The sequence below is a fragment of the Sinocyclocheilus anshuiensis genome, unplaced genomic scaffold (genome assembly GCF_001515605.1).
Source record: "Sinocyclocheilus anshuiensis isolate Anshui unplaced genomic scaffold, SAMN03320099.WGS_v1.1 scaffold999, whole genome shotgun sequence".
Lineage (NCBI taxonomy): Eukaryota > Metazoa > Chordata > Actinopteri > Cypriniformes > Cyprinidae > Sinocyclocheilus > Sinocyclocheilus anshuiensis.
The window spans coordinates 322,065-336,833 of NW_015544197.1; the positions used below are offsets into that span (position 1 = coordinate 322,065).

Here is a 14,769-nt window from a genome sequence, read left to right on the forward strand (position 1 = left end):
TTACTATCCTTGTGGGGACATTTGGTCCCCATAACGTGATAAATACCAGGTACACACACACACATTATTATTGTTATTATTACTTTATATATAATTTAATATATTTTATATATTTACTATTACAATATTTTTACAAATTTAATAGTTATTGAATTTTGTTATATTTAGAATTTAATGTTATAAAATTATAATTTTATATATTGTATGAAATTAAATATATGAATAGAATAGAATAGAATAGAATGGTCTTATAAAAGATGAAATACATTTTTACAGCTCGTATCACCATTGTCACCAAACCACTTTTATAGTGGTAATTATAGTTTTATCTAATACTATAAATTGCTGTAATGTTCAAAATAATTCATATACAGTGATCACTTAAGGAAATCATGAGAAAAAGGTTCTTGTCATTGAATTTAACATTCCCTTTTCTGTTTGTCCCAACAGTGTTTGCGTTTGCTTAACCACACCTTTAACAGGGACTACAGCCATGTGTATGTTAGCGCCAGCGAGAGCAAGGTGAAAATGCTATTAAGAATATTTTACCCTTTTTCTTTCTGTCAGCTATCACTGCTACAATAAGATGATTTTAAGAGCTCAGACTGCTGAGAATATACTGCTTTAAAAACCTTTAGGTTTCTGAAAATGTAAGACATATAAGCATTTTTACTATTGCTGCAGAAACTTGTGAAGGTGTGTGTTTGTGTTCTGTGTTTAATGACTGATTACCCTGTTGTGATGTTTTGTAGTTAAGCGAGATGTCAGTAACTCTTTTGAAAGACTCGGCCTCAGTGTGTGCAGAAAGCACCCTCACCCCGTCCTCCACATGCCCCTCACTCGTGGAGGGACGCTACGGCCACAACACTGAACTCAGGTCAGTACTTAGTGACTGCTGTTTCGTTTTGAGTTTTAAAAGAATAAACAAAACGTTTTAATGGTGATATCTGCAACACAAACCAAATGGAAGTGCAAAAACAACAGTTTTTAAAAAGATTTTCTGATCATTCCTTAGTCTGCTATTGATCAGACTAACAGATAGTCCTGTCCTAAATTCATGCTTTTGATGAAGCTAATGTGTCAGGCTAGTTTGAGAATCAACCTATGAATGCCTTACATTAAAGGTGTTTCTGTATATTAAGGTGGGATAGGAGAAAGTGTTTTAACATAAATATTGATTTCGGATCAATAAATAAAAGTTACGGACTGCAGCTTTAAATATGTCTGCCAAAAATGGCTCCAAATGAAACCCTATCTAACTAAAAGTTCCATCTATATTCTTATTGCTCATATGTGCAGACCCCCAACACCTCGATCTCGTGCTGTCAGCCCCATCCCTGACACTGAAACAGAGGGCAAGAAGTCTCCTCAAGAGTCCAAATCAAGATCCCACACTTTTGTGCCAGACATTCAGGAAATCCGTGTCAGGTGAAAAAAATAAATAAATAAAATTGTACAGATCGTACAAATTGTTTATTTTTCAGAGGATGAGCAATTCCTTTTTATGTTACATTTGCCTGAATATGAAATTCAGTTTCTGAGATTTAAGGAATTTGCATCTTTGGAAGTTAACTCTAACCTGTACCCTATTTTATCGTTGCAGCCCAATTGTGTCAAAGAAAGGTTATTTGCAGTTCCTGGAGCCCCACAGTAATGACTGGGTTAAGAGGTATGTGGTGGTACGCCGGCCTTATGTCTACATCTACAACACAGAGAGAGACACAGTGGAAAGGGCCATTCTTAACCTGTCCTCGGCACAAGTGGAGTACAGCGAAGACCAGCAGGCCATGCTGAAGGTGAAACATCTACAATTATTTATTTATTTATTTTAGAACATGTTTGAATACCAGGAGGCCATGCTGAAAGTGAAACTTTTTACATTTGTATTATTTTATTTTATTTCAGTCTCTTCCAAGGCAACACATTTTGAGTAAATCGACTGTTTATAGGCTGAACTAATTAAATTCTGTCTTAACTGCAGACCCCCTACACATTTGCGGTATGCACAGAGCATCGTGGGATACTCCTTCAAGCCAGTAATGACAAAGAGATGCATGACTGGCTGTATGCCTTTAACCCTCTGCTTGCTGGATCTATCAGGTATACAGTAAAGCAGATATCTAAGCCGTTCACTTTAAAAGACCTGTCATACCAATATTTATTCGACTTTCTCCTTCCCATCAGGTCTAAACTGTCCAGAAGAAGAGCCGGGCAGATGAGATTTTGAGCCCACTACATGTATACCTACTGTACAACACTTTGAGGACAAAAAACACAAAGGACTAACCTTGTAAATAGATCTACTGATAGATCCCTCAGTTTCTGTGCTTAATCAACTCTCTGACCCTCTGTTTCCTACATGTGTGTACCTGCACCTGCCCACACTAGCACCGACTGTGCACCTGTATCTTAAAGGCCCCTTTGTTGTGCATCTACAGTGGCCTAAATATTCAACTTATAGCGCCAAGAGAACAGGCTAACTACTTTATTGGGGTAGAGATAGTAGTATGCTTATGTAGTCTTCAGCAACATTTTAGAAAGCTGGTGATGGGAATTTCTAATTCTGAAGCTGTCAGCTCATGCAAACACATCTGAATTTGTTACTGTGAAGAGTGGCGTCCATAACTTGGGTTTGTGGGAAAATGGATCACATGGCCTTACTGTGTTACTCTTGAATTGCAAGTCTATGGGTTTAAAACGATAAAACTGGTCAGTATTTAAGTCAGCAGACCATATGTTTGTTCATTTCTTGGCTATGGAAGACAGGATTGATCAATGATAAGCAGTTCTTAGCAAGGAGTAGATGAATCACATCATATTACGCTCTTACTCTCTTTAAGTGCAGTTCTTGGACACAGTACAACCCATCATAAATACTCATATACCTTTATAATGTTTCCCTTGTATGGCCTTGAAATGCATAAAGTTTTCAAAATAACCAGGATGCATGAGAAAAAAATTGGCAATGGAAAATGGTTGCATTCTCAAATCTCTATATGAGAACCATTATAAAGATTTGGCCTATTTTTGTTGGAGTACTGGTCAGTAGATTAATCTAAAATGTATCATAATCCAGTCTAATATTTTATATAAAAAATTATCGGTATCCCCAAATGATCTTATATCTGTCTAATTTATTTTTATCTAGTTAGGTATTTATTTAACGTTTTTATTTATTTCAGTATGTATTTATTGACAAAGACTGTAATATTTTTAAAGAAGTACAGTGCAATTTCTGCATATGGCACTTTTTTTATCATGAGTTGACTAACCTCCCTTTTACTGACTGCACTGCTCTCATTTCCCCCGACACAATGAAAAGCATTTGGGGAAGAGGTTAGAAGTGAATAGCTGGGATAGCTGCTATTACATGTAGATTACTTGAATTTTACTTCTACTAGATACGTTCACTTGTTTTAGTTAAGAAAACAAAAATGTTTTTTTGCAAGATTGATCAGGTAGAGAAAACTCATCTTCATTGCCCAGAATCCTAAACGAGTGTTTGTGCAGTGGTCAGTCTTGGAAAATGGAAGGTTTAGAAGTCTGTTAGAATAAATCAAATGTACTGGTGGAATTTTCTACATGCACCCCAGAGAGTGATGATTTTGTGCCTCTTGCATCATCTACTCTGTTTTTGTTTTACAATTTCCATCATCTTAATCCCTGTGCGCTTCTTTAACAGGGTGAATGTTCACTTTCAGGCCCACTCATCTGTACCATGCTTCCTCTCTGTGCGCAGGCAAAAGTAGCTTTAGTTAGTTTGTTTTTAGTTAGTTTCATTTTTAGTTTGCATATTGCACATGCCCTACATATGACTAGGTTTTGAGATTTCTAAGCATATCTAGATGGTGTAAATATTTTTTTTCTCAACTGACTTTACTTAAAAATGAACAAAACAAACCTATGTATTCAGCCAGAAAAAAAAAAAAATCATCATGGACTCCAGAAACAAGCGCTGCTGTCATTGTTCCGAACCTTGTTTTTTTCAATGATTGTAATCATATAAAATATCCAACAGGCTAAGACATGTAACACAATATTTGCAGACACATGATTTAGACACTTTGTAGTGCAAAAGCGTTTGTTAGAAGGTGGAGTTCTGTGGACCTGGACTTAGGCAGTCACTGGAGCAGAAACCATGCATGCACTTTCATTGCTTATTATAGTTAGACCAGGCAGTTTATAATTTGGTTTGGGATAACTGGATGATCCTGCAGGTTACCTAACACAAGCCTTTTCCATGTTTAGAGCGCAGTTCCAACTATTTGCACACCTGAGGTGCCTCCAGGGCAGCAAGATTCAGGCATATCAGCATGACTGAGGCCAGCCAACCTTCAGCACATGCTTAGTACAGGAAGAATCTGACACTGAACTAACCTCTATTGAAAGCCTTGATCTGTCTATGAGTAAACCTCAAAGATCTGCATTTCTAATTCCAAAAATTCAGTTACTAATATTGTTATTTAGGATGTTGAAAGCTGAAAAGTGGGTTTCTGGTTCTATGAAAAAGCGGGGTTCTGCTTCTCTGTAAAAGCAGAAAACATATCCTAAAAGGATTCTCAATCCCTGAAGGTTCTCTGTTTTTGAAAAATAGTTAATGCACATTTTTGCAATTTCTGTATGTATATGTCACTTCACTTTCACAACCAGTTCAGAGTAAAATATAAGCAATGCCACTACTTTTAGAAACAAGTGCATATGTTAATAGTAATAGCAGGTGCATTTTCAAGATGAGTGACAACTAAATTATTACAAAACATAAAGTTAAAAGAATCACGTTCAGTTTGAGTACATACAAGTAAAAGTGAATTGTCTTGGTTTTTGTCTGTGCACCTTGTAGAAAGTAATGCAGAGAGCTGAATGGCATTCTTTATGTTATAGCCTGTCCTGTACCATTTCTACAAGCAATTTACATAAAACATTACATTATCATGTTTCAAGGCTAAAAACGTTGCATTCGTTTTACCATCTCCCAAAATGAAAGAATTAATCAGTTCTCATAATCGACACCAAATATTTGTGTGCTTCCATTCTCCTCTTATGCACAGACTCCATTCATAAGCATATTTTCTCTCTTTTTTTTCTCTCTCAGTTTTACTTGCCTTGTATATAAACATGATTGCTGTGAATGGTGTAATATGCAGTTGTAACTGGTTTGTACCATCTTCAATGGGCAGTAGTTCGATGTCTCTTTCTGAGTGTTGGAATTATGAGTTAAATGTTTGTGTACACTCAACACATTGTCAGATATGAAATAAATGTGGAACTTATGCAACACTATTAATTACTTTTTTTGTGTGTTTATTGATTCAAGCCATTATTTTATGCATGCGAAAACTAGGAAAACTCAAGCTGAATGTATCCTTGATTTTATATGTAAAATGGTCCAGCCTGTTTCCACCATGGAATAGAAAAAAATTAAATAGGTAATTTTTATTTCAGAATTCTGACTTTATTTCTAGCAATTGTAGTTCATATATCACAATTATGAGCTAATATCTAGAAATGCAGAGGGGTTTTTTCCCTCCTCAGAATTGCTTCTGGGTTTTTTTCTTTGAGTTCCTATTGTTATCTCAGAATTTCATTAAATTTTTTTTTTTAATCAGAATTCCTGTTTATACCTCTTTTAAGGGCTGACTTTTGTCAACGAAAGCAACTTTTATTTTTTATTACATGCAAGCTTTTATTAGACTACATTACAAGCTTCCATAAAAACTATAAATACAAACTTCAAAGAGAGTTAAACTAAAATAAACATATATTCACATCAGTTTAATACAAAATAAGTGTAAAATCCCAGTAGCTCCATGACCCTGTCCTTACTGCCATTTTAACATTTAATCCTTAAAAAAAACTTACTAGTATCTATTTTCATGCTACTAGTACTTAATCTTTAGCTACTAGTATCTTTTCCATTGGGTACTAGTATATTCTTTAGATTCGTACTAGTACCTCTTTAAAAGATGCATAAATGTTAAATCGGCTTTCCATAACTAGTAAGATAAGAATTCTTACTAGCAATAATTACAAAAGATACTAGTATCTAATAAATAATTACTAGTACCTTATGAATAACTACTAATATCTATTAAATAGGTACTAGTATCTACTGAATAAGTACCAGTATCTACTAAATAAGTATAGTATCTAATGAATGTTTACTAATATCACTATTGGAATAAATACTAGTCAGAAATTAATAGATGAAATCAAAAACAGAATAACGACTACCTGTTCAATTGAAGATATCTTTAACTTCATAAAGAACTAGTGGGAATGTATTTGGAGATATCTTCATTCAAACAGATCATTACATAAACATGAGTACCTCTCAACCTTCCATGATAATACAATACATTAATATACTGAATTAAACTGATTGTTATAGGCCTAGCTGGCTTTGTATGTTGGCTCGATGATCTTGCTTATTGGTTACCATGAAAACATAAGGAAAGATATGTTTAATATGATATATGATATTCATTGTTTTGACAATATAAAAAAAAAAAAAACTTTTTTGATTTGATTATTGGTAGTTAGACCCAAAAAACAGTTTGTGCACACCAGCCAAACAACCACAACATCCGCCTCAAGAGATTGTGCCTTGTTGGAGAGTATTTATAATTCCTTACAATAAACGAAGGTTTCTTCTCAAGTTTAATAATGACGAATCATGGCCATCAGCTGTGCGCTTCCAAAATTTCCCTGGCTTAATGATCTTTCAACATAGCTGCATTTTCTGCAAATTTAGCTACCTTTGCCATGTTGCACGTTCTTTCTCCTCCCTTCTCATAATCTTCTAGTTTCCATATCCGTGGGCTATTCATGTTTCCTGTCTAATCTCTCTTTCTCATATGTAGTTGGTTAATTAATATTCAACATACTATTAGCAAACTGATCAGAAATGCAAATTTAAAAAGTACTATCTATTAAGTTCAGGACATCTTTGGTCTAAAAAGTTACTACTGTAGTATCTAAAAATAAGTACTAATTCTATTTTTTTCTTAACAAGTACAATTGAATACTAGTCACTACTGGAATAAGTACTAGTATCCAGTGGCAGCTCCGGGATGGTTTTGATGGGGGTGCCAAGGGGGGCTTAACAGTTCAGAAGGGGTGCTAAAAAACTAATTAAATTGAGTGAAAGTAATGAATGCCTATAAGCTTCAGCAATCTAAATAGCATGCAAATTCAGCCACCTTGTGTTTTTTATATACAGCAGCTTCGAAAAAGGCTAATTAAAAAAAAAATAAAAAAATTCTGTGTTATTAAACTTCTCATATGCCACTGTTATTAGTAATATAACTTCTAATGCCAACTGCCAAATATGACACTTACAAATTAATACAATTTATGAACGCACATAGAAAAGAGAGAAAGTAGGGATTTTTTTTTCTTTTTTTATTGTTTTATTTGATTTATTTATTTATTTTTTACACATATCTATTTAGTCATTTTTTTCTGACCATCAGGTGTCAGTCACTCTCAATGCCAACTGTCAGGAAAACATGGTATGGTAAATTCTAACCATTTTTTACAATGGATAAAGTGCCGACAATTCATACAACTATTTCCATACAGTGGCATAGCGGACGGGCATGCACTGCGGGGGGGCCCCGCGATAACCTCCCCATGCTGAGTTGCGTTGTGTATCATGTGTCGACGATAGCCAGAGAAATTGTCAAAAGCATCAAAAATTGGCAATATTAAGAGGATTTAGCATTTCCAATTAATGTGGGCCTGTTACTTTCTTATTATTATTAGGCCTTATTATTAGGTTACTTTTATTATTAAATTACATGAAATTATTGCCCCGCAATAATTTCATAGCGCATCACCACATGACGCGCTGTGAGGATAATTAAAGTATAGGCTATTAGCTTACTACTAATTGAAAATGTTTTTAAAAAGTTTTTTAAAAGAGGTCTATTAATTTATATAATGGATTATAGGCCTATAATTAAAATTATTAACACTGCAGTCATCAATGAAAATTAAGAGCAGCTTTATTTCGTGCACCGATTTTCAAAACAACCTGTTTAAGGCGAAATACGTTTACTCTCATGTTTTTCACTATACGGGCCACAAGAGAAATATTAAGGGAATAATTTAAGATTATTTATATACCGTTATCAGCATATGTTGAAGCATGTCTCTCGTTGTCTCAGAGAATATGCGCCATTAGTACAACGTTAGAAAGCTCCTTCCGTTTTTTTACTTTCACTTTCTCTATAGTGAATTGACTGACGTTCATCGGCATAACTCTTGCGCACAGTTTGCGCGTTGCTTGCTTGTGTTGCTTGACCCCTCCCCCATAATATCAACATATTAGGCACTTTTTAAAGATTTGTAATGTTTATTTTTCAATGTTAATGAAAGTGACACCAAAAAACAGGAACATCATTAGGAAATCCTTGGGGGCGCTGTGCGGGGGCTAAGCAAGTTTCTGATGGGGCTATAGCCCTGTCAAGCCCCACCCTAGCTCCGCCACTGCTAGTATCTAATAAATAAGAGCTAGTATCTAATGAATACGTACTAGTAACTTTACAAAAGACACAAATTACCTAAAGAATAAACACTAGTACATTATGAATAATGAATAAAGTCGTGACGTGACATGTGGCCTAAAGAATAAGCACGAGTAGCTAATGAATAAGTACTACCAAAGACTATAAAAGGGTCTTAATGGAATAGATACTAGTATCTAAAAAATAAGTAGTAGCATGAAAATAGATAGTAGTACGGTTTATAGATTAAATGTTAAATCGGCTTGCCATATTCCATCCGGTCTCAAGCTACTCAAAAATTTACGAACGCTACTATCACGAAGAAGACTTAGCTCATGAATATGAATAACGTGACGTGATGTTCGGCCAGCGAATTAGGAATCGCTCAAAACTGAAGGCTTGGCTCATTAATATTACAACTAGCACATGACTGGATGCCTTTAAGACGTTTACCAAGCAATGTCAGCACGATCTGATTAATAATCTATGAACCAAGCCCTCGCTGTAGTACAGACCGTCTGAAAACATGTACGCTTCCGGTTCAAAGTAGAGCGTGACGCTGCCACATTATCACTGTGAACCGTGAATCATTGACAGTCCATACGCTGAAGAGTAAGAGAGGTCAGTAAATTAATAGTATAATTACATAGGTTCATCAGGTTTATCAGTGTTTATCTCAGCGATGGTTCTTGTAAAGCGACTGTAAAGAGAGTTTAAGTGTTGTAGTTGTTATGATATGCTCGTAACAACATTTACAGTAATCTGACCTTTATGAATCAAAGTGTAGTAACGTTAAATGGCTTGCACGATTTTATTGCCACATTATGTTGCATTAAACTTCATTTAGATTAAATGTCAATCCTGTATTAACAACTTTGGCTTGTTTAAGAAAATAGCAAACCTGAAAACATATGTGTGACCCGGGAAGCCTTGTGACATGACTCGTGCGTTATAGTTATTGACATTAATGGTCATAAATTTAATGCATGTTTTTATGTACCCCGCATGTGTTTAGACTGTTGTACAGTATTTTTATTTTTTTTTATCTACCAGTGTAATCTAGATAATGGCTGAAAAGACTGATCCCCCTGTCATCCTGGGTCATAATTTATGGGGAACCTTAACACATCATTTTGGGTCGGACCTGCATCATCATGATGTGGCTGATGGGCCAGACAGGTAATGAATATGTCATATCAGTCCTAGACTGGACAGGAAGTCATTCGGATTTGATCCGCCACATGCTCCAGAATGTAGTTTGTAAAACAGCTTTGTCTGCTGCAGAATATATATGGATTACAACGCTACCACACCAGTCGATCCAGAGGTGGTCAGGGTTGTTACTGATGCTTTAACTGAAGCGTGGGGAAATCCCAGCAGTAATTACCTACCAGGTATGAGGCTCTCAAAGATAGATGTTTGGCAGACTTCTAACATGTCACATTTAAAGGCATAGTTCACCCAAAAATGAAAATTTTCTCATCATTTATTCATCTTCATCATGTCCTTCTAAAACGGTATGCATGTATTTTTTTTTTTGTGGAACACAAAAAATATATATATTTTGAAGAAGGGTGGGATGCAAACAACAGTGACGCCACTGACTTCCATTGTATGGGGAAAACAAACTTCAAATATAAGATTCTTAAAATACAATAAATAGTATTTTATGTTCCACAGAAGAAAGTGAAACAGGTTTGGAATGACATGATGGTGAGTAAGTTATTATTATTTTTGGAAACAGTATCTCATATTGTTTTCTTCTGATCTTAGGTCTGAAAGCCAGAGACATCATTTACCATTCCAGAGACACTATTGCCAGGATGGTTGGTGGAAAAGCAGCAGACATTATTTTTACTTCAGGAGGAACTGAGGTGAGGGTTTCAAGTGTCACAGTTCAAATAGAAATTCATCAAATTATCTTCTTTTCCTTTTACATTTTTTTTCTGATTTTTTTTTTTTTACAGCAGGATAGTGAAGGCCCTAAAGGCTGTTGCGTATGGCTAATTCATATTTCCACCATCCCCATCTAATTTTGTAACATGCTTAAAGTAAAAAAAAATTCAACTTTTACGCTGTTTACCATTGACTATGAAGCGCAAACAAGCAGACATTTTGCATGACATGTTGTTATGTAGGTGCTGCTGGTGGAAAAATATAGACAAGTTGTATGACATAACATTGAAGACATGTCAATTATAATAATAAACACATTCAAATTCAGCTTGTGTTCAAGTTGGTCATTCAAATTTGTGGTGTTGACCAACAGAAACCTGCTTGGTTTGAAAGTAACTTCTGTATGAGTGGTGTCTCATGCATTATTACACTGTTGATACTGGACAACTATTTTGCCTGCTTCACTGTGTGAACTACACTGAAACCTTAAATATTGTTTTCTTATGATAAATAGCTTTTGTTATTCCTCATCTGTAGTTGTTGCTTTGGATACAAATGTGTACTTAATACATGAAATGTATTAATTTATTACACTGAAGGCCTGTTCACACCAAGATGAATTTTCAATGTGAAACTTTTGTTCGAATTGCTTAATCACTGCTGTTACATAAAACCACAGCTTGGTGAATAGCAGACATTGAATCTAGACCCTGCTATCTTGTCATTGGACAGTTGTATTTGGTGTTGCCTGATAAACACTATAGCAAATACAAAAATCTGAACTGATGTTCACATGTTTACACGAAAACATGTACAGTACTGTGCAGAAGTCTTAGGCCATTAGTATTTTAGCCAACAGTAACAACAAAAAAAGGTTTTAAGCCAGCCATTTCTCACCATCATCCAATTCGTCTGCAATGACATGAAGAAACAGAAAAAACTGAGACAGACTAAATCCAGAAGAACTGTGGCAACGTTTTCCAAGACACTCAGCGAAGAAAAAAACCTACCTGCAAAGCTACAGCACTGTGAAAAGTTGTAGGCACTTGTGTAAAAATGCTGCAAAAATGCTTTCAAAAATAATGTCATAAATAGATTTTATTATCAATTAACTTCTATTAACTAAATCAAATCAATATTTGGTGTGACCATCCTTTTGCTTTTAAAACGGCTTTTGTCCTGTGTACACTTGTGCATAGTTTTTCAGGTAGCTTTGCAGGAAGGTTTCTTCCTTTGCCACAGTTCTTCTGGATTTAGTCTGTCTCAGTTTTTTCTGTTTCTTCATGTCATTGCAGACAGACTGAGATCAGATATCGGATTATTACATTTAATGGCAAAAGGAATGTCTGAAAATGTAAACTGACATTTCCTACTGACACACTAAAGCAAAAGATAGAAGTAACTGACTTAAAACCATTTTTTTTGGTGAAATACTAATAGCTGAAGGCATCTGCACAGTACTGTATAATTGTTTGACTTCAATTCTTTTCTGTGACAAGTAAGTATCAGAAACATAATGATACATGCCGCTTTGTGTCCTGGAGTAGCCAGGGTGTTTCTGTTTTTCTTTTTCATCTGCTGTCAGAGAGTGAATCTGCATTTTCCTTCAACCCGTCTGCCTTTTTTTTTTTTTTGATGCATTGGTCTGAACAGACAAATCTCATGAGAAAATCTGACTAAATCATGCCAAACATTCATGCTGGTGTGAACAGCTTTTAACATTGTAACACTATCTGTAACCCTTTATGTGTCTGTCCTAATGGTGCATGCCGCTTGTGATGAGAGGTGCGTTGAATCCCTGGTGAAAGTCGTGTGAAAGGACCTTTACTTTCACTTTATCTTTATTTAGCTCTCTTTTTCTCCTGGACTTTCAGGCCAATAATCTGGTGTTTCACTCAGCTGTGGAGCACTTCAGAAAGAGCAAGAATTCGGCAGAGGGAGGCACAAACAGCAAGCAGCTAAATGGAAGAGGCTCCCTGCCCCATATTATCATCTCCAATGTAGAGCATGACTCCATCAAACTCACAGCTAAACACTTGTTAAAAGAGGGCAAAGCAGGTTAGCAGGCCTGGGTTTTATGTCTAAAACTTTAAATGGAGGCATTGTTCTCCAAAGGTTTAGCTTGAGGAAGTGGGCATCACTTCATTGTACTCCTGTAACCGGGAATATTGCATCCAAAACGTGTCCTTTACTATCTGTTTTAAAATATGAATATGACCAAAGATCTTTGTGCTCTGATTTGACCTGATTGAATTCTCGTTGTAGATGTCACATTTGTGCCCGTTTCCAAGGTTACGGCACGGGTGGAGGTTGAGGATGTCATTGCAGCGATTCGTCCCACCACCTCCTTGGTGTCGATCATGCTGGCCAATAATGAGACAGGCATCATTATGGTGAGAATGTTGCCTTGACAACAGTCCCAGTGATGTATTGGACTATTTCATATAGTTAAACAATCACACAACTGTGTTTTGGCCATTGGGACGAGGCTTAATTGCGAGCGTGATATTGCTTTTATACAACATTTCATAAACATGATGTTAATAAAGATTAACTTACATTGTAGACACAGTATGGCTATTTAACTTTTGCTTTGCCAATAAAAATAAAGTAGTTTTTTCGGCCATGATTTAGCATAAACACTTAAAGTAACCAATGGGATTCTCCTTTCAACAGCCAATTAAGGATATTTGTCAGAGGGTGAGGGAAGTAAACAAACAGAGGGCAGCATCAGCTCCCAAAATCCTCCTGCACACCGATGCAGCACAGGCTATCGGAAAGATACGAGTGGATGCACATGAGCTGGGAGTAGACTATATTACCATTGTAGGACACAAGGTAAGTAACAAGAGATGCTGTTGATATATCATCTCTCTCTAAGCAAAGAAAATTAGAGATGGCAATCCTGTTAATGCTGTGTTTCAGTTTTATGGCCCTCGAATTGGCGCTTTGTTTGTGAATGATCCTGGAACCACAACCCCAGTTTACCCTCTGTTTTTTGGAGGAGGACAAGAGCACAACTTCAGACCAGGGTATGACATGGTTTATTGTGTGATGGGTTTTCATGTATAGGTGATGAATTATTGAACAGAATTAAAACAAGTATGTTACTGACTCTGAAATCAATACTGTTGTTATCTCTTTATTTCTCAGAACTGAGAATACAGCAATGATAGCCGGTCTGGGAAAGGTAAAACCCACTTTGTATCATAAGCGTCATTTATTTCTTACCTAATTTTTAGAATAAGTTGACTGTTTGGACGTGTAACATGGGTAACTAGATTTATTTATTATTTATGGTAGTAAGGTGACTGTTTGTACACGTATAACAGTAAAAAATAATTATTTTCAGTGCTATGTTGCCTATGCTTGTACATGCAAATTTGTTTTACATAATTTTTTTTTTTTTTGGGAAAAGGCTGCAGAATTGGTAAGTTCAAATCTAGCAGAGTATGAAGCCCATTTCCTGGACATCCGATGTTATCTGGAGCAGAAGCTGCTTGTAAGTTCTGTTTCTGCCTTATAGCTGACTGGTACAAATGTTTCAGTGGACATTAATGTAGCCTGTATTTATATAGAGATTTCTTTTTTTTGTATTTATTATTATTTTTTTTTATTGCATTGAAATTTTTAGGCTGTCTTTGGAAGAGATAAGATTCGTTATAACAGCCATTTTCCTGGCTCAGACATTTTGCCCAACACATGCAATGTGTCCATTTTGGGAAGGGGACTTCAAGGTGAGTGAATGGCCATTTTCCAACCTTGCAATTTGTCTTTAATAGTACATGAATTGAATATGTTTGTACATACTGATATTTATAGGTGCACAGTGTCACTTACATGTGTAGTGCACATATGTACATTAAAGATTCATCACAGATATGATATATTTAATCTTGAATTAATGAAATTTCCTAAAACAACATCAGTGACGTTTTTATTTATTTGTTATTTGTTCGTTTGTTTTAACACACGTGTTGGTCAGAAATGGGTCAGGTCTTGACCCTGCAGATTTGTAAAAGCTTTTGTGAATAATTGATGAGACTCCCCCCTGCTGTAGGACGTAGAGTGCTGTCCACCTGTAGGAGGTTGTTGGCCAGTGTGGGTGCTGCCTGCCACTCAGACAGAGGAGATCAGTAAGTCATCTGTACTTACAAGGAAAACGTTTGCGGTCAATATAATTAGTTTTTTGTATAAGGACAGGTGTGAATTTTCACCAGTGTTGTGTGAAATCCGGCCCGTTGAACCCCTTATGTATGTATGTATGTATGTATGTATGTATGTATGTATATATATTTTAAATCCTAAAATATAGCTTAACAATTTATATATATATATATATATATATATATATACAGTGGGTACG

At 35.6% G+C, this 14,769-nt stretch overlaps 2 protein-coding genes across 4 annotated transcripts in view; both read left to right on the forward strand.

Annotated features, from left to right (window-relative positions):
* The window catches only part of LOC107696745 (kinesin-like protein KIF1A), a 74,117-nt gene extending 68,837 nt beyond the window's left edge, over positions 1-5,280 (forward strand). The window contains exons 45-50 of the mRNA XM_016497226.1: positions 451-522; positions 753-877; positions 1,300-1,428; positions 1,604-1,796; positions 1,982-2,100; positions 2,185-5,280. Of these exons, the coding sequence (XP_016352712.1) occupies positions 451-522; positions 753-877; positions 1,300-1,428; positions 1,604-1,796; positions 1,982-2,100; positions 2,185-2,227 (681 nt within the window). The 3' untranslated portion in view covers positions 2,228-5,280. The remainder of the gene's footprint in view (positions 1-450; positions 523-752; positions 878-1,299; positions 1,429-1,603; positions 1,797-1,981; positions 2,101-2,184) is intronic.
* Positions 5,281-9,028: 3,748 nt separating this feature from the next.
* Positions 9,029-14,769, forward strand: part of scly (selenocysteine lyase) — a 7,812-nt gene continuing 2,071 nt past the window's right edge. Inside the window, exons 1-12 of one of the 3 annotated variants that reach the window (XM_016497254.1) lie at positions 9,029-9,128; positions 9,561-9,686; positions 9,792-9,901; positions 10,281-10,381; positions 12,278-12,461; positions 12,669-12,796; positions 13,080-13,241; positions 13,329-13,435; positions 13,557-13,593; positions 13,822-13,905; positions 14,038-14,140; positions 14,464-14,539. In XM_016497254.1, the coding sequence (XP_016352740.1) occupies positions 9,574-9,686; positions 9,792-9,901; positions 10,281-10,381; positions 12,278-12,461; positions 12,669-12,796; positions 13,080-13,241; positions 13,329-13,435; positions 13,557-13,593; positions 13,822-13,905; positions 14,038-14,140; positions 14,464-14,539 (1,205 nt within the window). In that variant the 5' untranslated portion in view covers positions 9,029-9,128; positions 9,561-9,573. Of the gene's footprint in view, positions 9,129-9,558; positions 9,687-9,791; positions 9,902-10,280; positions 10,382-12,277; positions 12,462-12,668; positions 12,797-13,079; positions 13,242-13,328; positions 13,436-13,556; positions 13,594-13,821; positions 13,906-14,037; positions 14,141-14,463; positions 14,540-14,769 lie in introns of all 3 variants that reach the window. The other 2 variants (XM_016497255.1, XM_016497256.1) reach the window with 2 other exon arrangements.